The sequence below is a fragment of the Gekko japonicus genome, unplaced genomic scaffold (assembly GCF_001447785.1).
Source record: "Gekko japonicus isolate JY-2015 unplaced genomic scaffold, Gekko_japonicus_V1.1 scaffold15, whole genome shotgun sequence".
NCBI classification, from domain to species: Eukaryota; Metazoa; Chordata; class Lepidosauria; order Squamata; family Gekkonidae; genus Gekko; species Gekko japonicus.
Window position 1 is genome coordinate 1,591,969 of NW_015165830.1, and position 23,309 is coordinate 1,615,277.

The 23,309-nt window shown below is 44.1% G+C and overlaps 1 protein-coding gene across 1 annotated transcript in view; it reads left to right on the plus strand.

The window, feature by feature from the left end:
- Window positions 1-2,289: 2,289 nt before the first annotated feature.
- The window catches only part of GRIN2C (glutamate receptor, ionotropic, N-methyl D-aspartate 2C), an 84,592-nt gene continuing 63,572 nt past the window's right edge, over window positions 2,290-23,309 (plus strand). The window contains exons 1-2 of the mRNA XM_015410721.1: window positions 2,290-2,697; window positions 12,104-12,696. Coding sequence (XP_015266207.1) covers window positions 2,290-2,697; window positions 12,104-12,696 — 1,001 coding nt within the window. The remainder of the gene's footprint in view (window positions 2,698-12,103; window positions 12,697-23,309) is intronic.

Below are 23,309 nucleotides of genomic sequence, written 5' to 3' on the forward strand. Positions count from 1 at the left end.
TCCTTAACTGAGTTTAATTATGTTTCTAATCTGCAGCATGGACATAACAGCTTTTGAAAACTGCTGTGAAATCCACACACAAATGTGTTATTTATGTACCTTAATATTTACATTTTGCTGCTATCACATTCCTTCTGTAAGGAGCTCAAGTCCTTCCTTCCTTCCTTCCTTCCTTCCTTCCTTCCTTCCTTCCTTCCTTCCTTCCTTCCTCTATCCTCAAAACAACTCAGCACAGGAGGTTTAACTGAAAGAGAATCTTCACTACCATAATTCAAGTTGCAGAAATTACATTGCCTTTGGAAGCTGGATCTGGAACAGCTTCCATAGTTATAAATTGCACAATCAATATGATGTGAACTGAAGGACTGGTGGGCTAAATGTGGGTTAACTGTGACAAGGATTAGAGATGAAGGAGAAACTGCCAGTTGCCACACCACTTTCCCCCATGGAAAACAACCTGTATTTCTAAAGGGATGTCAAGGAGGCGTCTGCTGGGCCGGAAGCTTTTTGCAGGCAGTTTGAAAATGAATCTAATTGTAGGACTCAGAGAACTTGGTGTACTTTCTGTAGCAAGGCTGTAGTCCTAGATTTATGTTAACAGTGTACACACTTTGCATATTTGCAGAAAATTACCCATTGGAGACAATATTTTCTGATTGCAATATTTAGGGGTTTGCTGAAAGGAAGCATTAGGATGAAGAAGTGGCTGAGGGAATGGTGTCAGGGCAGAAGGAATAGGAACCACACAAATACTTTTTTCTTCAAAATTGCATGGCCTAGAAATGTGTTGGGCTTTCAAAATGAAATCTGGCCTACCCCAGAAGCCAACAGTGTAACAGATTCTGAATTTTGTGCTTGTGACTCATAGAAATAGGAAGCTGGGGTAAAGTAAAAATATCTGCTCTGGTTACATTATGCCTTCAAGTTCCCTTTCTGCCTTGATAGGTATACTGGGTGGTATATTGGGACAAAAATTTCCTTGGTCAGCAATGGAAGCAGATTGTTCTCTATAAATTTGGAAAAAGAGAATATCAAGTCTAAGAAAGGATAGTCTTCTTCGACCTCTGTCACCAAAAGATAAACGTAATGAAGCGTTAGGGGGTGCATTTGTCTTGAGAGATTCTGTTCATGGGATAAGAAGTACTAATCTTCTACTCTGCATTGTAAAAGATGGAGGGGGGGGAGCCTTGTCAACCATTTTACTTGCCAGCAACGATGTCAGTAAATGGCAATAATCGGTAGTGCTGAAGAATTATCTGTAGAATGGATAGTATGGAAGAAGCTGCCCTCTTAAATATTTGATTGTCAGCTATATGAAGCAGCAGGCAATGTAGCCTCAACTACTTTCTGTTTGTTGCCTCTGGCTATTCTGTATGTTAGAAGAGTCATTCCTAATCAAGATACCTAAGAAGAATAAAACTGAATAGTACGGCTGTGTCATTTGGGAATGCAGAGACAAAACATGAGCCGAGCTGAAAGAAGGTAGCAGCGCTGAGTGCTAAAAAGGAGGATTGCTTGCAATGGGAAAGAATGGAATGAGGAAGCAGTGGGAATTGGCCACTGGGTGGCAGTAAATGGAAGCTGGGCTGGGAAAAATGGACCCTTTAGAGGGAGGTCTGGGAGATGGAAGGAAAGGGGCTGTAGGCACAAATAGAGGGAGAAGGGAAATGGGAAGCTAGAGGTGGGAGAAGTGGGGGCTAGAGCACAAGAAGTAAGGGCTGCAGCAAACATTTGAGAGCACCAATAACAAAGTCCTGGTAAGGATGGATGGCTGAGATTAGGGAAGAGTGAAACTGGTAGGCACATGGAATGGAAGTTAAAGATGGAGCTGATGAGAAAGAATTGATGAGGTTGATTTAAGAAAGAGGAGGGCCAGTATCAGGTAGAGCTATTAGATGATCTTGTCTAAATAACTGAGGCAATTGCTCTGTAGAACTGTACAAACTTTATTATTCCAGGACCACTCCCCACATGACCACTTCAGTGGTCTACAACATCATATTTTTTAAGTGTAAAGATTCACGGTAAATGCAACTAACAGGTGTTTGAACACAATGTGTCATGGAGATAACTTTGTTGTAGAGCTGAGATCAACTCACTGGTAAATCCAGATTTGTTGGTGCCCAATGTATGCAATGATCCTTGTATTCTCAGTGCCATCTAATCCCTACCTGCTGGAAAAGCACGTCTTTTGTGAGTTCTTCCCACTCTGTTGTCATATCTTTCTGTTATTGCCTTTTCTGACCCTGGTTTACTTTTCTTCTGGGTTGCAGGGACTCCGTGGTGGACATGGGCAGAGCTCTGACAAACACCCTGGTGCTGTCCATGGTGCTGGGCAGTTCAGCTGTCCTAATGGATACTTTGTCACCAAGCCCTGGGGAACCTGTGGTAAATGTAGCTGTGGTTTTTGGAGGCTCTTCATACCCTCTCCACATACGCAGTCGGCTGACACAACAGAGCTTCCTGGACATCCCACTGGAGATCCACCCTGTCACAGTGGTAGTGAATGACACCAACCCAAGCACTCTCTTGACTCAGATCTGTGACATACTTGCCAACACGAAGGTCCATGGGATTGTCTTTGAGGACAACATTGGTACAGAGGCCGTGGCACAGATCCTTGATTTCATCTCATCCCAGACTCATGTACCTATCATCAGCATCAGTGGAGGATCAGCTGTGGTCCTGACACCCAAGGTGAAACCTCTTTGTTGTTCCGGATGATTGGGCTGGGAATGGGAAAGGCAAGATATTTATAAAAGCGTCTTATCTTAATGTTGCCAACCAGCCTGTAGCAATTTGTACCAATTAAATATCTGGCTCCTGTTAAACAACGTGTAACTGTTCAGGATTTACTCCAGTCTGACAATTAACCGATAGATACAGGTTGTGAAACAAACAAGGTGAACAGCCAGAACTAGGGCTAGGGAACCTGGCAGACAAAAGGAATCCATCCAGCCCATTCAAGCTGTAGGGATTCCAAGAGGGAATGGGTTAAACAGACGAGGCAGTGAGTCCAAGAACAAAACTTTGGTATCAGGAGGCTGAGCTAGCGGAGGCTGTTCCATCAGCATCTCTTGCCTTTAGGGTGCTTCCACTCAGGTATGGGCTGTGCTTCTGCCTAATAGCAAGTGGAGGTCCTGAGGCAGTCAAGTGTAATGGCCAGCTTTTCACCTCATTCTGATGGCTTCTCATGAGGAATACCAGCATGTTTTTAGTGACTTTGTTCTTGTGTTTGGAACAGCAGCCAGAGATGCAGGATTGTAGTTGGTGAATAATTTCTGGGGTAGAGACAAAGCGGTCAGAAAACTCATACCTGCTGAATTCCTCCATGCCAGGCATCTGCTAAAAGGCACATGAATAGTGCAAAGACAACGCTTGGAAATTCTCCTTCCTATTGTTCCAGGTGACACTGTTTTGTGAGGGGGTGGGGTCCTGTTAGGTTCCTGTTCTAGAGCATAGAGTGTGCAAACTCTAGGTTTTCTGCTACTAAAACTGTTTTGGTAGGACAATGGAAATCAGATAAACCTCTTCTGATTACAGAATGTCTAATAATTGTCTTCTGTACTACTGAAGTAGAGAAAATTGAATGTCTTGGTTCACTTGGAAGCTGTATGGCCAAGGACTTTGCCAACAAGTGATGTTTGTTCACCAATTTCTAGTCTGATTTTATAAGTAAATACCAAGAAATTACTTGAGTCTTTCTGGTGCAGCAAATTCCAATATTAAGAATAAGCCATCCTGCATCCCTTTAGAACAATTCTGATGAGCCTCAGGCAGGCAAGGGTGGATCCAGTCCCACGCTTCAGCTTCATCCTAGCCAAGCCATGTCTGCATCTTAAATCATCCACTCACGGCACATGCAAATAGATGGCACTGGCTGCTGTGGGGTACTCTGGTTTCTTACAGGTGGACTGTGCACTGGGTGATTATTTTTAGCTTGCTCACCTGTAACAGAGTGTCATTGGTGGTTACTGTCAACTGCTCATAGGAAAATGTGCAAGTTTTTTTCACTTTCTCTTAAGCCATGTTCACAGCCATTGCAATTTGGTTTATTTATATAAAACTGGCTCTGGATTGTTATGTCTGATCTTTATCTGAGGAAAACCCTTTAAGACATGATTAGGAACAATTAAGGTCGTGCTTGGATCAGCCTTATCTCATTTGTCAGGCCTCATTAATGCTCATTCTCATGTCAACTTTTGTGCCATAAAATAATCCAGGGAAGTGTCCATGGATGACTGATTACAAGTTCTGTCTTCCCAGTGGAAATGGATCTGGATTTTTAACAAGACATTGCTACTGGGCCTTCCCAAATTAAACCGTGCCTTCTAGAAGGCCCAGTGGCTAATTCACTCACATGGCATCCCATGAAGGTGACTTTAAATTGATCCCTGTGGTGTCTACTTCTACACAACAAGCAATTCATTCCTCACAGTCTCTCACTTGAGGTTTTATTGTCACCATGCCACCACAAATACTCTAAGGTATGAGTCTGTGGCACTATGTGGACTGGAAGTTCCTCTATGTGATCAGCTTCTTTGGATAAACAATTTACTAATCAGATGCAGATGCCACAGAGACTGCAACATGGCCAGTTTCGCATGTGCACTTGTGGCATCTGAATTATGTGGAAACAGCTACTTAGACATGTGTTACATTTGTGCTTCCTCCATTGTAACACAGAGTACTGGAAATGTGTTTCTCATCACTGGCTGCTGCTGAATGACTTCAAGAAAATTACTGCACATTAGGGGGAAGTGGAAATTCAACACAGGGTTGCTATTTTCAGCAGCAGCCCTCTGTACATTCTCACATATAATTCTGCCCTGCCAATATATTGTAAATCACACTATTGTGATGGAGAAGCCAGCATTAGCTCTCCATGGTGCTGCTTGTACTAGATTTTTTGGGGGGAGGGGTTATATGTGTATGTGTGTGTGTGTGTGTGCGTATGTGTGCACCTGGAAGTCATGGCGACCTCTGATGACTGACCCCTACTGGGGGCCTGGAGGATATTCAGAGAGGTGGCTGAATATGGCCTGCCCCAGCTCTCGCCTCTGGTATTTCAAGGAGGTCTCCCATCCAAGAGTCAACCCTGCTTCACTTCCAAGATCTGACAAGATCGGGCTTGCCTGGGCTATCCAGGTCAGGGCCTGCTCATACTAGATTGTTGGAAAGCCTTTTGGGTTTTTTAAAAAGAGAACAATAGGTTATCTTTAGCAGTTCTGAAGTACCCATTATCAAAGCCACCTTATGTGTAAAAAGGTAAAGGTAAAGGTTCCCTTGCTCGAAAGCCAGTGAAGTCCGACTCTAGGGTTGCGGTGCTCATCACCGTTTCAAAGCCAAAGAGCCAGCGCTGTCCGAAGACGTTTTCCGTGGTCATGTGGCCGGCATGACTAAACACCAAGGCGCACGGAATGCTGTTACCTTCCTACCGAAGTGGTACCTATTTATCTACTTGCAATTTTTTGCTTTCGAACTGCTAGGTTGGCAGGAGCTGGAACTAGAGACGGGAGCTCACTCCATCATGCGGCACACTCAGGCCTCGAACTGCTGAACTACCGACCTTCGACAGCCTGCAGTTCAGCGTCTTAACCACTTGAGTCACCGCAGCTCCTACCTTATGTGTATCAATTGGTTTTTTCTAGCATCTCAGCAGTGTAACCGCAAGTGATGTCTTTGACCTACTGTTCATGTGTGCAAGAAAGGCTAATGCGGTAATGGCCATATCATATTCCCTCCCTCCTCCCCCAGCCACCCATCCATTACGTGTATCAGTAGCAGGTACAAGTACTGCATAGATTACACACAAGGGAGTCTTTCTGAGTATCCACTGTGTACATTTTTCAGGAGGCAACTGGAAATACTTTAATGCATGTGAAAGCATGCTCAGGTTTCCCCCAGTCTATTTTTATGGGAACACTTCATTCAAAATGACACTTTGGCACTATCAAGCTACAAAGAGAGCAGTCAAAAAATTATCTGATATCTGAATCCAATCAACAGTTGGACATTTTATTTCCTTACAAGAACCATATGTGTATGTTGTTAGAGTATCTACATACTTTTATGTTCTGTTTTTCACTTGTTATGTTGATATTTATCTGTTAATATATTTTAATGTTTGCACAGCTATTAGATCTAGATATCTGAATGCTTTATTTCACTGTTTATGGGTTGTTAGCAGCCTTGAGCCCCTATTGTGGTAGAAAGGTGGGATAAACGTATTTTAACAAATAAAGACATATTGTGAATGATGGAAAAACCTTGCTCAGTTTTTAATATTTTAATATAAAATGTCACTAAAATATAATTAATGTTATAGTGTTACATTCTATAACATGAATGGTGTCTTTCTTTATAATGATAGCATAAATCATCATTTGTGGAATGGGTGGTTCCTCACTGCAACCTTTTTGCATGACTGAAAGATTTCTTTTCTGTAGGGCTGATTCTATAGTGTAGCACTATATTAACCATAAAAATGTATCCCCACAAGCAAGATCCTGCTATATGTTTACTTGGAAGTAAGCCACTTTTAGCAAAGTGTTCATCTTCTCCCAGATTCTTTTTTGTTTCTTTTTTATCCTCATTACATACTTCCTATTCTCTTTCACGGTTGGCTAGTTCTCTTGGGGAAATCATGAATTTATCAGTTTCTGTTGCTTTAGGGAGATGGTTGGCTTAACTACAGTGTTTCACTTTTGTAACCATCCAAATAAACTGGTCATTTCCCCCCCCTTTAATTTTACTGTAGTTATAAATCATAATAGCATAATTTTCAGCTGCACCTCCCTTGCAGGGGGTAAATAGGAGCCCTGTTAGTTGCAGCTCCCTGACTTTGGAACATCCTCTCTTTGGAGACCTGCCTGGTGTAAGTGCAGCTGAAAACATAACTATTTGATCATTTTTTCCTCTTTTCCCTCTGTTGATGAATAATTCTTTATATCTGGCCATTGATTGCTGAATGACTATTGCTTTTTAAATATCTTAGCAACTTTTTTTTCTGTTCTGTTTTAATGCTCTGATTGGATTATTAAGCTCTGATTGATGAGACACTCCTAGAATAGATTACAAAGTTCTCAAAGAGATGGGACATGGTGGTCATGGGAGATTTCAATTACCCGGATATCTGTTGGAAGTCCAGCTCTGCTAAAAATGAAAGGTCCAATAAATTCCTGACTTGTCGTGCTGACAACTTCATTTTCCAGAAAGTGAAGAGGAAAACAAGGGGATCTGCTATCTTGGACTTGATTCTTAACAACAGGGAAGAACTGGTTGACGAGGTGAAAGTAGTGGGCACCCTGGATAATAGTGAACATGTAATTTTGGAATTTACAGTCTTGGGGAAGGTAATAGCTGTACATAGCCAGACATATAGGTTGGACTTCAGGAAAGCAAATATTGACAAGCTTAAAGTTATGCTGGGTAGAATCCCATGGTCAGAAATCCTTAAGGAGAAGAGAGTTCAAGGGGGATGGAAGTTTCTTAAAAGTGAAATACTGAAGGTACAATCACAAACAATTCTTATGAGAAGGAAAAATGGGAGGAGCCTAAAGAAGCCAAGGTGGCTCCATGAACAGCTTTCTAAAGACCTGAGAAATAAAAAGGTCTCATTCAGAAAGTGGAAAGAGGGCCTTATACACAAGGATAACAAATAATCAGTGCTTGTAGAAAGAGAGTTAGGAAAGCTAAAGCTCAGTATGAGCTTAGGCTAGCAAAAGATGCTAAAAACAAAAAAACAGGGTTCTTTTCTTATGTTCGAAGTAAGAAAAAGAGCAGGGGACAGGAAAGTGAAATTGTAACAGGTAATGAAGAGAGGGCAGAAAGGCTCAATTCCTACTTTTCCTCAGTCTTCTCTTGCAAGGGAAATGGGGCTCAATATGACAAAAACGGAACACACGATAAGGGAAGGGAGTTGCAGCCTAGGATTGGCATAGGGGTATTACATAAACACCTAGTTTCTTTAAATGAAACTAAGTCCTCAGGGCCAGATGAACTGCATCCAAGAGTACTAAAAGAACTCACAGATGTAATTTCAGATGTGATTTTTGAGAATTCTTGGAGAACAGGTAAGGTGCCAGAAGATTGGAGGCGGGCAAATGTTGTCCCCATCTTCAAGAAGGGGAAAAAGGAGGATCCGGATAACTACTGACCCGTCAGCTTGATGTCTATACCTGGGAAAGTTTTAGAACAAATAATCAAAATCCTTGAGCATTTAGAAAGGACAGCTGTGGTTACTAAGAGCCAACATGGGTTTCTCAAGAACAAGTCATGTAAGATTAACCTTAACTCTGTTTTTGAGAAAGTCATTACCTTGCTGGATCAGGGGAATGCTGTAGACATAGTTTGTCTTGATTTCAGTAAGGCTTTTGATAAGGTTCCACATAATATTCTTGTTGACAAATTGGAAAAATGTTGTTTGCATCCTATGGCTTTTAGGTGGATTTGTAACTGGTTGACAGGTCGCACCCAAAGAGTGCTTGAATGGTTCCTCATCTTCTTGGAGAGGAGTGACAAGTGGAGTGCCTCAAAGATCTGTCCTGGGACCTGTTTTGTTCAACATCTTTATCAATGATTTGGATGAAGGGATAGAGAAAACGCTTTTCAGATGATACTAAATTTGCAGATGATACTAAATTGGGAGGGGTAGCAAGACAGAGTCAGGATACAAGATGATCTTGACAGGCTGCAAAACTGGGCTAAAACAAATAAAATGAATTTCAATGGGGATAAATGTAAAGTTTTGCATTTAGGTAGGAAAAATCAAATGCATAATTGTAAGTTGAGGGAGACTTGTCTTGGTAGTAGTATGTGCGAAAAGGATCTTGGGGTCTTAGGAGACCATACACTGAACATGAGTCAGCAGTGTGATGTGGTTGCTAAAAAGGCAAATGCGATTTTGGGCTGTATCAACAGAAGTATAGTGTCCAGATCACACGAAGTGATGGTACCACTTTGCTCTGGTTAGACCTCACCTAGAGTGCTGTGTTCAGTTTCAGGCACCACAATTTAACTAGGATATAGACAACCTGGAACACATCCAGAGGAGAGCAATGAAGATGGTGAGGGGTCTGGAGACCATCCTATGAGGAAAGGTTGAAGGAGGTGGGTATGTTTAGCCTGAAGAGGAGATAACTGAGAGGTGATATGATAACCATCTTCAAGTACTTGAAGGGCTGTCATATAGAGGATGGTACAGAGTTGTTTTCTGTTGCCCCAGAAGGTTGAACTAGAACCAGTGGGTTGAAATTAAATCAGAAGAGTTTTCGGCTAAGCATGAGGAAGAACTTTCTGACAGAGCGATTCCTCAGTGGAACAGGTTTCCTCGGGAGATGGTGGGCTCTCCTTCTTTGGAGGTTTTCAAACAGAGGCTAGATGGCCATCCAACAGCAATGTGGATTCTGTGAACTTAGGCAGATCATGAGAGGGAGGTCAGGAAGGGTTGCCCCAGTGCTTAGTTCTCGTGGCCCTTTCTTACATGCCCAGGGAAATGCTGATCACCACTTTGGAGTCAGGAAGCAATTCTTCTCCAGACTGGTTTGGCCAGGGATCCTGGAGGTTTTTTGTCATCTTCTGGTCATGGAACAGTGGACACTGCGGGTGTGGAAGGGGAGGTATTTGTGAATTTCCTGCATTATTGGACCAGATGACCCTGGAGGCCCCTTCCAACTCTATGATTCTATGTTTCTATGATTAGGTTTTATACTCTAATTAGATTTTTACTTTAATATTTTAATATTTGTATTATATATGACTGTTTATTGTAAGATGTTCTGGGTCCAGTTTTCAGGGTATAAATGCTTTAAGCAAATACATTATGAAATAATAGGAAAATTAAACATAAATTAGCAGTGACCTAGGCCATGTAGAAAGTGAAAAAGTACAGGACTTTATCCCCCCCCCCACATGGAAGTTGATAATTTACAGTTGATTAATGAAAGCTGAGAGATACCTGGCCCAGTGCAAACTGACCAGGTACAAGAGAAACAAGAAGTTATTTATTTATTTAAATATTTATGTCTATTTTTGCCCCCAATGGGAAGCAAAAGTGACTTAAAGTATCATTCTCCCTTCCTACCTGGTCCCCAATGGCCCTATAATGAATGCTGTTGCATTTGTCCCTGTGTGCCCCATGTGATTAAGAACTGCAGCCACCTGGGGGAACATGACAGGTGAAGGTTAATAACTAGCACATTCTCATGATGCATGATTGTCTCACTCCAGAGAAGCTAGTAATATGAATGTAACTGGGAATTAAATTATTCTTGCAAAGCAGACTTCGTAGAAATTTTTAGGGCTACTTTCAGAAGTAAAGTACTACTCAAGATTTATACAAGTCTTGCTGAAAGTTGATAAAGGCCTGGAATTCTGCCATCCATTAAAGAAAGCTTAAATGTCAGAACTTACCCAGTTTTCCACCACCATTTTCCGAAGTATTATAATGGCCGTACCAATTATTCAGACATATTAAATGATGTGGTGCACTGTAAATTCCCTTTAAGTGGATATATTGAGGTGTGGGATTACGTTATGTCTGTCCTTGTGCTTAAAATATGTAGTGTTTGGTTTTAAGAAAAGGGGAAAGCAGGAATCAGAACTGGTCAGGATTTATTACAGATTGTGCTGCTTTTTAGCATGCTCACCTGCTTGCGGATGTCTTCTGTGCTGTGCTGAGGGTTGCAAAGCCAGCAGAATGCCTCGAGTCTAAACTAGTGGAATGCTCATTTTCCAAGGAAGAGTCTTCAGAGTCTTGGCTCACCTAAGTTTCATCATAGTTATATATTTTGTTCATTTTCATTGAGTCTTCTTGGCTGCAGATAGTTACTGTAGGATTATTTTTTCTTCTTCTAAATTAACATCCTATGTTTTTTGTTTGCACAAGAAATGCTTGTCTTCTGTTAGCATCTCAAATGCCAGGACACATCTTCACTACTAATTGATCTAATGCCAACTCTTCGTATTGGACAGGTCTTTTGAATGTACATACAACTTTCTGCAAAAGCAGGTTTTTGCAAATATGTAAAGGATGAGTGCAAGTCAATTAAGAACTACTGATGCAAAAGACAGATGGAAACAAAGATGGAAACAAACCCAGTGCAAGGGTGATATTGATAGAAGGCAAGCATAGACCGAAAAGCAGAGAGTTTAAAACAGTAAATTCTGCAGGCGAATGTTTCCTTTTTATTTTAATACTATAGAAATTAGAAATTATGACGCTGAGAGTGAGAATATATGACCTTATTATATTGGTTAATTGGTGAGGAAAACTGTCATATTGCATGAAATGTTGAATACTGGAGAATGTGCAGGAGGTTACATTAGAAAAACAGAGGAGGACATGAAGGTCCCTGATTCATTACTCGTCTGTGGCATTTCCCATTGATTTATTTAGAAAATTGTGTGATGGATGTTTGAACAATAAATCTGTGGAAGATCTTGCTTTTTGGGTATGTTGATATGTCTGCACAGCATGGGATAGATGTTAGTGAAAGAAACAAATAAGCATCAGGAAAGATATTTAAATACTGTAAATAAAACACCCAAATTGGGAGGAAATACTGATACAGAACATGAGTGGTTGAAGCAGGACCGCAGAGTGGCAGAAGTTGTTCCCACCCTTCTAGCTTCCCCCCTCCATCACAAGCAGCATTTGGGAGGTGTTTTGGGCTGCAGCAGGATGGGGGAGGCAGGAAAGTCATGCTCTGCAAGTGGAAATCCTTCCACCCACAGAAAAATTCCAGTGGATCCAAGCCAAAGACTTTATGTTTAGAAGAGTTGTATGGATTATAATGTGGTGAGTGGAAACGGAATGACAAATGGAAATGGATTTGATGCACAGAATGAGTTCTGCAGAGCTGAGGAATCTCACGTCATGAGCAGGTGTCAAAGCAGAGACCAAAGCCCAGTGGCTGACCTCTGAGCCGTATGCTGTAGCAGCCAGTCCTGTACTGGAAAGGGCACGGTGATCTAAGGCTATTTCTAAGTCTGCGAAAGTAGCTTACAGAAAACTATAATTGCTTATTTTTTAAAAAAACAACAACAAAAACAATTATCCATACATTTTTACTTGCTAATTCATTCTTTCCCCCTCTTGTAGGAACCCGGTTCTGCATTTCTACAGTTGGGTGCCTCAATCGAACAGCAGATTCAGGTGATCTTCAAAGTCTTGGAGGAGTATGATTGGAGCTCCTTTGTTGTTATCACCAGCCTATACCCAGGATACAATGTCTTTCTGGATGTGATACAGTCCTTCACCGATGCCAGCTATTTTGGCTGGGAGATGCATGAACCCCTGACCTTTGAGATGACTCAGGATGGAAGTGATACTAGAATGCAGAGATTGCTGCGTCAGATAGATGCTCAGGTGATGATTGTGTACTGCTCAAGGGAGGAGGCAGAATATCTCTTCCAAGTGGCAGAGCAGGTCGGCTTGATTGGACCTGGCTATGTCTGGATTGTGCCTAGCTTGACGGTGGGGAGCATGGATGTCCCACCTGACTCCTTTCCTATTGGCCTCATCAGTGTGGTCACCGAGAACTGGAAAATGAGCCTAAGGCAGAAAGTCCAGGATGGCGTGGCTATCATTGCCCTGGGAGCAGAGAGCTATTTCAAGACCTATGGCTATCTCCCGATGGTGGGCAGAGACTGCAAGACACCGCCCAGTGCTCCCACAAACAACACTTTCTACAGGTCAGCATGGGCAGCAGCCAATTGAGGAGCACAATTTCAATGCATAGCTGTGGGCATGCATCAGAAATTAAAATTGAATTTGCGGCCGTTCTGTGGAATGAAGCCTAGAGATTTTCTCTCTTGGATGGGGTGGTTTAATAGCTAAGGTAGATCTAGGTTTCTGTACTGTTGAACATTTTGTATCTAGAAATGATTGAAATTCTGCCATCAGAATTCTCCAGATCCAACATATTTACTTAAAGATATTGGACAGATTGGTCAGAGTTGGAGGAGAAGGAAAGACATGTGGAACCACAATGGAGAGAATAATCCATTTGTAGCTGCAAAAGGGATTCCCCAAAAGGGATTCCCCAGCTGATTGAGGCATGGCAGGAGAGGCAAGAAGGTGTGCAAGGCCCATGCATAAAGCCCCACAGCAATGCTTTCTGAATTTGCATCAGACATTTGCTGAGGCTGTTCAAGCTTCTCCCTGCTGCCATTTTATTTTCTCTTTTACTTGAAAATCAGAGGCAAGAATCTCAGGATTCTGCATATGTCACCAAATCCTGCAATACAACTCTTGAATGTAGGCAGAGAGGTCTGTCACGTCCCTTAATCATCCTGGAGATACAGGTGTCTAGTGCAATAAGCGACCATGATATTTTACAGAGTAACTTAAGGAGGGGGAGACAAGTCTCTGCCCTAAGACAATTACAGTCTAAATGCTTTTTCTGTATCTAGCAACTGAGTCCAATTTAGATTCCAAACAAGGTTTATTGCAACTCTTAACCAGGCCTAACAACTGCTGCGTCATTCAGTAATTCATAGCGTCAGATCCTGGCGACGGCGGGTGCAACGCATCTCGCTGTCCCCACGGCAAGGATTCTGTGAAGACTTACAATCCCCCGCCACGACTTGGCAACCCTAGTAATTCACCACAAATCTTCAAAAAGATAGCATTTATACAACAGGAATATTTTATAGTCTCAAAATGTCTAATCCACAATACCAGTACAAATAGCCATTCAGAGTAAGGCTGAATGAGTAAACAGCTGTAACATCAATCTTCAGTGTTCACCAAGGAATCACTTAAGGAACAGGGGGGGAAAGGGGACATAGGTATAATACAGTTAATGTTAGCAAAATTTTACTTCAACAAGAAGCTGGGTTTATTTACAGGTTCAATACTCACCCTGTGGTTTAAATCAAAATCTTGACTACAGCTGTTTCTTATGTGCATGTACCTTTAAACCATGTGTTAACATACTGTTTAGAAACACACCTACTTTGGGTTAATTGTTGAGTACCATGTTTCCTTTAAATGTTAAGAGGTTTCTTTATTTGCCATGCATTTGAATTGATTTGAATTTGTCCGCTGTATGCCAAGTTCTGAATATTGTTTAAGCCTGGATTTGGAAGCAAGTGGTGATCGTGTCTCTATTTTTTTGTTTATGTTGGGTGTGTTTCACAGACTTGTAGTTTTAAAGAAAATGTAAAAATGTATATGTAAATTTAAGATCATAAGGTTCCACTTTTTGAAGGAGCTTGTGGGCAGAATGCGATAAGCCGCAGCTAGCCATCGCATGAAAGGGAACTACAGGAAGCTTTGACTGGAATCCTTTATCTCCTGTTCCTTAAGTGATTCCTTGGTGAACACTGAAGATTGATGTTACAGCTGTTTACTCATTCAGCCTTACTCTGAATGGCTATTTGTACTGGTATTGTGGATTAGACATTTTGAGACTATAAAATATTCCTGTTGTATAAATGCTATCTTTTTGAAGATTTTTGGCAAATTATTTTGTACACAGTTTTCTTCTTATTGCCCTTCTTCACTGTGTATCTCCAATTTGTTGTATTTTGGCATCATTCAATAAGGCAGCCTAGGCCCGGGCCAGAACTCCACACTTCTAACTTCCAGTTTTCTGTCCTAAACTACTACATCTCCCAGTAGGCTTTGTTGCTTATAGCCACTGCTGCATTGAAGAGCACCATGGTTTTCCTAGTGGGATAGACAACAAATGGAAAGAATACAAAGGAAGAAAGTGAGGATAATTAGGGGTAAATTTGAGCAATCAGCGGACATGCTGGAAATTCAGCTTCTACTTTCACAGTGAACACTGCTAAGTCAAAATGGAACTTTTCATAAATCCTTCTGCCCCACAAAAGTAAGGTTGCCACCCTTCAGGTGTAGGGTTGCCAAGTGTAAAAAGCTTACCGTCGGGGGAGCATTGCGGGGATCTGGGAGCTCTTCTCCGACGCGCCAGGAAGTGATGTGTGACATTGAGCACATTTGGGGCGTGGCCCCCATCATCGGAGGGAAAACCATAGAGTTTTCCCTCCGACAATCGGGGCCACGCCCCCAATGTGCTCAAAGTGGTTCGGGGGGCGGGGTTCCCCCGGGGCCTGATTCCGCGGTGGCCAATATCAGGCCTCCAAAGCGGGGGTTTACCCGCCACCCGCCCCCACTTGGCAGCCCTATTCAGGTGGGGCCTGGAGATCTGGAATTACAAGTAATCTCCAGACAACAGAAATGGCTGTTTTGGAGGGCAGACTCTATGGCATTATACCCCGATGGGGTCTTTCCCCTTCCCACAAACTACCCTTTGCTCCCCCAAACCTGCCCTCCCCAGGTTCCATCATCAAATCTCCAGGAATTTTCCAACCTGTCGTTGGAAGCACTGCATAAAAGAAGCGCTCTCTATGCTTTGTCAGTCCTTTGCAGAATATTGTGAAAAATCAGTGTGGAAGCAGCCCAAGACTTGCTCCTTCTTGCTCTCCCTTTCAGAGATCTCTGTCATCACCCAATAGCCAAATCTATGTGTCTGTATGTCACCATGAAACAATTGTACTTGCTACATGATCCAATTGGTTGGGATAACATGTGCAGAGGCAGGCTGGAGCAGTGAATAGCCACTAAAAAAACCCTTAGGGTAGACTTTCATGCTGAAAATTTGTGTATTCGAAATGCAGCACAGCACCAATGATCAGCTCCATAATATGTTGGACAGGTACATATGTTCATTTCACCTTATGTGAACAGCCACAACTGGCCATGCCTTCTACCAGCACTTTCTTAAATATCATGTTTTCAGTTCACACCAGTGTTCCCTCTAAGCTGAGTTGGTGTGAGCTAGCTCACAGTTTTTTAGCTTCCAGCTCACACATTGCTGTCTTAGCTCAGGAAAGAGGGCTCCAGAGCAAACTGATTTATTCAGTAGCCAAAGCACTTGCTCACAACTTTAATGTCAGTAGCTCACAAAGTAGAATTTTTGCTCACAAGATTCTACAGCTTAGAGAGAACATTGGTTCACAAATCACAAGGGCTTTGCATGGTGAACATACAGCACATTTGTTATTTCTATAATGTGAGAAACAAGTGTTTCAGACCTGCAGTGCAAAGTCCAAGTCGAAGGTAAAACAATAGGGGTAAGAGGTAATCGAAGTCTGATACTCACCCAGCTCCCCTTTTGTTATCCTGTCAGTTGGAACACTCGGCCTTTTAATCTGCTCTTTCCACATTTGCCTAATCTCTAATTTCTCTTTTCTCTTCCTTCCAGTCATTCTTATTCATTGCCAAAGTTGCAAAAATGGGCAGCATGCCCTCAGGGAGGGAGGGAGAGAGAGAGAGGAAGCAAAGTCAGGTGCACGTGGACATGAGCCAGAGACCAGACAAAACTTAAAAGTATGAAGAAGTCGACAATGTGAAACATTTTTTAATTTCCAGGTTGTAAGGAACATTTTTGGAGTGTGACACTTGGTCATATAGCAACAGCTTTGACTTGAGGTTCTGTAATTCTAGGGCACTGATGGATAGTAGCACAATCCTGAAAGCACTCTGTGAGTATAAACCATGTGCAAGTCAATTATACTAGTGGTACTAGTTGGGCAGTTTGAGGATCCAAAGTGTGGTTGTAGCAGCCTTGGAATCTCTTAGATGACGGAATCCATTGGAAGATGGCTAAGAGGACGGGAAGGAGCTGTTTTTGGAAGAATGATCATCATCCTCTATGCTCTCAATGTAAAATGTAATAGGGTGTTTTTCTGGGACAAGGGCACTGTTCTTACTAGGCAGCTACGCCACATACCATCGACCATTTTGTCTTTGCTTCTTTGTATTCTGTTCTAATTCATGGACTATATATTGTCAGTTAACACTGCCATGCCATGTGTGGAGAGTGATCCTGTTTTCTGGTACACTAATGATGTCTCCTGTCTGGGTTGTTATCTGTGTATGCTTTTCTGATCTTGGGCTTCCAGCTGCTACTGACCTGCTGGGAACGAATGACTCACTTTTCTCCCCCGCGTGCGGAGCCATGCACAATGCTTATTGTCTTATGCTTGTAATGGGGGGTGCTTTGAAACTACTATAACTTTGGGCGCCCTGCTGCTTTGGGTCATTCCTGACAAAAAACATTCAAGTGTCCTAGTTATGAACTTCCAATAAACAATACTTCTTATGAAGTGCTGTCTGGTGTGATCTGACTATAGAACCTGACAGATTGTCAGGAATCATCTTCCCCTCGAACCGTATCTCTCTTAACTGAGATGAGCGACGGTGAGGAAGAAACGGTCCCGGTGACAACCAAGGGAACTGTGCCGACGACTACAGCCCCCCCCCCCCCGATGTTGCCGAGCACCCTACTCCAGGACCTGGGTGATGAGTCGGATGTCTTCCCCCTGGGGCCAGTGGGGGGGAACAAGGCCACTTGTGACTACGACCCTCCGTGGGCCCCGATGGGGCAAGTTCAAAGGAAAACACCCAGGAGACATGGATGCTTACTCCGGGGCCACACCAAGGGAGCCGCTATGACCAGCCTCAAGGGCCGCGGCCCCAAGAGGGGGGAGAGCCAGTGTATCGCGGGCCGGGCAAAGACAAGGATTTCGTGGGCCTCCGTTTGGAATTACTGGAAAGGTCCTATGGAGACATGATGAAACGAGTGGAAGAATCGCTTCTAAGCATCCCACAGATTGCAGCCGAGGTAGTGCAGCATGAAATCCATCTCCAGCAATGGCAGCAACCAGTGCAACCTGCCCCAGGAGCGCCAGCAGTACCGGGGATTCTGGGGCAGCAACTGGCTCTGCCAGCCCCCCTTCCCCCCTGAGACCAAGCGCCGGAGCCTCGACCCCGAGATGGGCCGGGGGTAACTTGATGGAGGAACACACATTCAGACCTACAAAATTGCTGTTACCAGAATAAGTTGTGGAGGTGATATGGCTATACCTCTGGCCCATCACTAATACCAGGAGTCCAATTATAAGTATACAAGGAAACAACATCCGGTTTAATTATATGTGTACTAAAACTCTGTAACAGGTCTTTGAATGTGTGTCTAGAATATATAGATAATAGTGACCACTGAGGAAGGCCCTTAGGGGCTGAAACGCGTTTGGTCTTCAGTTGTAAAGTATTTACCCATCATATGTATGTATAGTGGATAAGCTTTTATAGTCTGATCTTAGACAAAGTAATTTTTAATCAAGAAAGTTTTAACATGTGTACACCTTAATAAATATTTGTACTTATATATATATATGGTTTAGCTTAGCCCTTTTTGGTTTGTAGTCATATCCTGGGTTGAGTTCCCCCCCCCTTTTTTCATTTTTTGCCGGGGTACATAAGCCAACTGAGTTATTGGATGCCACATTCAATGGGACACCTGAGAAGCTGCCGTTCTTTGTGGTGTGAGCAGAGAGGTTTATCACCAACTGGGGCCATCTGTTTCCCACCGAGGAGAGGTGCGTGGACTACATTGCCTTGTGTCTACGTGATGAGGCAGCAGACTGCTACATGAGCCTTCATAATTCGGAGGGCCCTGAACTCGAGCGAGTGCATGAATTCATGTGGGCTCTCCATGCGCAGTATGAGGACCCAAACGCTAGTGAACATGCACGTGCCTACTTGCGCACCTTTAAGCAAGGTAAGAAGACAGTGTGTGAATACACTGAGGCATTCAGTAAGCAAGCCGTGAAGATCCAGGGCTGGCTAGATGGTGTGATGGCGGAGCAGTACCAGCTAGGTCTGCACCCTGACATTTGAGAGACAGTGCGGCGTAGTGTTCAACCGGTGTCCCTCCATGGGTGGATGCGGGAAGCAGCCGATGCAGAGAACCGCCTGAGGACCATCTGCATAGACAACGCAGCCACCCTGGAAAAGGTCGGCCCGCCAACGGTCAAACCCAAGACCCCTAAACCCAAAGAGGGCTTGCAGGACCAGCACATGAAGCAAGGTTTGTGCCTGAGATGTGGTGAAGTGGGTCACTTTGCCACCGCCTGCCCGGGTGGGGGAGCCCTGACGGTACCCAGGAAGGAGCCAGAGAAGAAGTGGGTGGACACCCCAACACAGAAGAGTGTGGCCCGGCCGAAGTTCCAACGGGTGCTGCAAGCTGACGTTCCTGCGGAGGAGCTTCTCATGAGTAGCGATGAAGAAGATGAGCTGGCGGGAAAAGGGCAGGACCTGCAGAGCAGCAGGTTCCTACTCCCGAGGCACCTAAGACGCTGAGCAATTAGCCCCCCTTCTTTGTAACTGTGACTATAATGAATCCTGAACTCGGGACTCATGTCCAGGTACGTGGTTTGATAGACTCTTGGTGTGGATGGGACTTAATCAACCCTTCCCTGGTTATGGGGCTGGGAGCTAAGGTAGTGAAACTCCAGGATCCCATTGTTTTTACCCAGATGGATGGATTGGCTATGAACGAACCTTGCAAGTGCAAGACTGTGCCTTTACAGGTTGGGGCGGGAGGCCATTGGGAACACTGACCATTTGTAACCACCCAAGCAGCGTGATTCCCCCTGGTGCTGGGAGCCGCCTGGCATCCGGAGGCAGCTCCAAGCATTCCTTGGATTCACCAATTTTTACAGAATTCTTCTCAACAATTTTGCTCAGGTGAGCTTACCGCTCACGGATTTATTAAAAACAAAAGGAAAGGGGCCCGAGAGTACTCGGCTGGGTGCCAAGCTGACGTGGTCAGTCGAATGCCAGGAGGCGTTAGATCGTTTGAAGGCTCTGTTCACGTCTGAACCCATTTTAGCACACCCCGACGAAAATAAAAAATTTATTGTGCAAGTTGATGCGTCAGATGTTGCCATGGGTGGTGCCATCTTGCAAGAAGGGGGGGATGGGAGATTGCACCTCCTTGCCTATGTCTCCCATAAGTTCAATTACACTGAGTGCAATTGGTCGGTGTGGGACAAGGAAGCAGGGGTGATTAAGTTGGCCCCCTCGACCTGGCGCCACTGGTTGGAGGGGGCATGGGTGCCTTTTGAAGTCTGGACCGGTCATAAGAACTTGGAGGTATTGCGGACGCCCTGCAACCTTAACGCTAAGCAGTTGCGGTGGGCGGATTTCTTTTCCAAGTTCAATTTCACCCTCCACCATTTCCCAGGCAAAGCTAACTCGCTGGTGGATGCATTGTCCCGCCTACCTCAACACGACAGTCAGCATCAGGGCATGCTGGAATCAATGTTCACTCCCTGCCAGTTGGGGGGGGGTGTCTTAACTCGCAGCCAGGCGAAAGCCTCGCCCCCTATTGTAGAGGGGAGTTGGGAAATGAAGTTCAACACCACCCTCTTGGACGCTGATCGGAAGAAGCTGGAAAGGGAGGGGGAGGTTGAAGAGAGGGCAAATGGCTGTTGGTATCATGGACACAAACTGTTTGTTCTGGCTGTCTTGCGGGGGGGAGGTTATGTCTGTAGTGCATGGCAGCAAACCGGCAGGGCACCTGGGCTTTGTGAAATCGTTGCATTTACTACAGTGCCAATTCTGATGGCCCAGGATGAGGAAGGATCTTTCCTTATTTGTTCACCCACCCTGGGACGACCATGGGAGGTGATCTCCATGGATTTTATCACTGACTTGTCCCCCAGTAGGGGGAAAACGATTATATGGGTAATTGTGGATCTTTTTACTGAGCAAGCCCATTTCGTCCTGTTTAAGACTATGCCTATGGCCCGCATCCTGGCCAAAGCATTTCTCCAGCATGTTTTCAGACTGCATACTTTGCCCCGCAAGATAATCTCCGACCGCGGAACTCAGTTTGTTTCTAAGTTCTGGAAGGAGCTCATGGATTTTTGGGGGGTAGAGCAGGGCCTGAGCAGTGCTTACCACCCAGAAACTGACGGACAAACGGAATGGGTGAATCAGACCCTGGAACAGTACCTCTGTTGTTTTACAAACTATCAACAGGATGACTGGGAGGGGCTTCTCTCTTTTGCTGAATTTTGTTATAACAATGCGTGCCACTCATCTACGGAGGTCTCCCTGTTCATGGCCCTCTATGGATATGAGGCCCTGCCCCTCCCTTTCTTGACGGATGCTTCCCTGCCTGTTGGGGATGTGGAGGACTGGTGCCAGGGTTTGCAGGACGCCTGGCCACTTCTGTGTAAAACTTTGGATAAGGCAAAAGACGCTTATAAACTGCAAGCTGATTTTAAAAAAATGGTCTGAGGGTGGGAATGTCCAGCCAGGGGAATCTGTCTATGTTTCCACTAAGAACATCCGGGGTCTTCACCTTACTCGTAAATTGGGGTGGAAGTTCATAGGGCCTTTTCAGGTGTTGCATAAGATCGATGATGTAACTGTTGAACTGGACTTGCCCAAAAAATTGAAGTTTTTACATCCAATTTTCCATTTCAGCCTCTTAAAACGTGATCCTGGGCCAAATGTTTGGAGACCTCAACGAGCACAGCCACCTCTCCAATGGAAACCGCATTTTGAAGTTGCTGATATATTGGATATATTGCAAACCGCATTTTGAAGTTGCTAATATATTGGACTCTAAGCTTAAACGTAATAAGTTGTACTGTTTGGTGGAATGGGTTGACTTTGGACCTCAACATCGTGAATGGGTGAAGGTGGACCACATTAAAGCCCCTCGGCTTTTGCGCAAGTTTCATCTTCATTTCCCACAGAAACCAGGGTGAAGGGTTTTAGGGGGGCAGGATGTCAGTTAACACTGCCATGCCTTTGGAATGTGTGGGGAGTGATCCTCCTTCCTGGTACACAAACGATGTCTCCTGCCTGGGTTGTTATCTGTGTATGCTTTTCTGACCTTGGGCTTCCAGCTGCTCCTGACCTGCTGGGAACGAATGGCTCACTTTTCTCCTGCGCATGCGGAGCCATGCACAATGCTTATTGTCTTATGCTTGTAATGGGGGGGGGTGTGTGCTTTGAAACTACTATAACTTTGGGCACCCTGCTGCTTTGGGTCATTCCTGACAAAAAACATTCAAGTGTCCTAGTTATGAACTTCCAATAAACAGAATACTTCTTATGAAGTGCTGTCTGGTGTGATCTGACTATAGAACCTGACATATATTTGGTGTTCACATTTTGAAGGAGGCACTTCACCACTCAGTGAGGTGGAAGGCACAAAATCCACACTAGAAGACTACTTCTACTCTAACCTATCTATTCATGAGTGCATGAACACTGGGATTGGAGAAGCCAAAGGATGTCGGATATCCATATTACTTTGCTGTGCATCACATGGTCAAATTGTGTATCATTCATGTGGGGTTCGAGCGGGGTAGAAGCCGAAAGTAATAAATAATAATAAATAAATAAAGTTCGCAGTTTTTTTTTTTAAAGGACAGCGGTCACTGGAGACTGCAGTCTGTAGTAGAGGAAACACAGGTAGACAAAGGGTGATTAATTTTTCCCCTACCTGTAGTTTTTCCTCTCAAACATGCTTTCTAACTTGCTTCTGTCCTTTCAAGGGGTCAGGATATATGTCCCTGTATCTTGTCTCCTATAAAGGGGAAAACGGGGGGGGGGGGGGGAAGACAAGGAATTTTGAGGAGAAAGCAGCCAGCAGAGAAAGCACCCCACCTATCCAAAAGTTGGGGGGAAGTTTTAAAGAACTCAAAATATTGCTTGGGATATCATGGAACACTTCTTTCAACAGAAAGGATTTCCACCAGCAGAATGGACCTTCTTTGCCTCCCCCTCTCACTGCAGACCCAATATGCCACTCCAGTGGTGCTCCTGGGGTACAGGGGACTCCAGAAAAAGCATGGAAGGAGTTAGAGGATGGGGAAATCAGTGAAAATGGCCTTCCCACTCCATTTGCGGAAATCACTTGTGGGATTCTACCTTATCTTGTAGTCTGGTTTACAGAAACTAGTGTGTCTTAATTACATAATCCCCATATTCTGGAAATTGTTTGCCGATGAGCTTGGGCAACAGAAGCTGGCAAAGGGGCTTAAAGTTCTGGAAAGGTTTTTGGTGAATGCCATTTCATATGCTTTAGCCAGGTACCGTTGTGGTGAGGTACACCTCCTGATACTTGGTTTATGCTGCTTGTCCTGGTCCACTGACCACAGTGCTGGTCTTGATACCAATGAGGTTGTAACTCTGGCTCCCCTCTTTCAATCATGTGTCCCTGATGTCATGGACATTCAGATAAGTGGGTCCTTGGTCCGGAAAGGCTGAAGACCGCTGAGCTAGCAGGATCAGCACAAGCAGAACTATGGTACTTTTAAAAGAGTGTACTGTCGGTATGATGCAGTAGAGAAAGTGCTGGCTCCAAATCCCTTACTGACCTTGGTGCTTGCACAAGAAAGCTTATACCCAGAATTAAACTTTGTGGGTCTTAAAGGCACCACTGGACTCAGACTTTGACCTTGGGCCA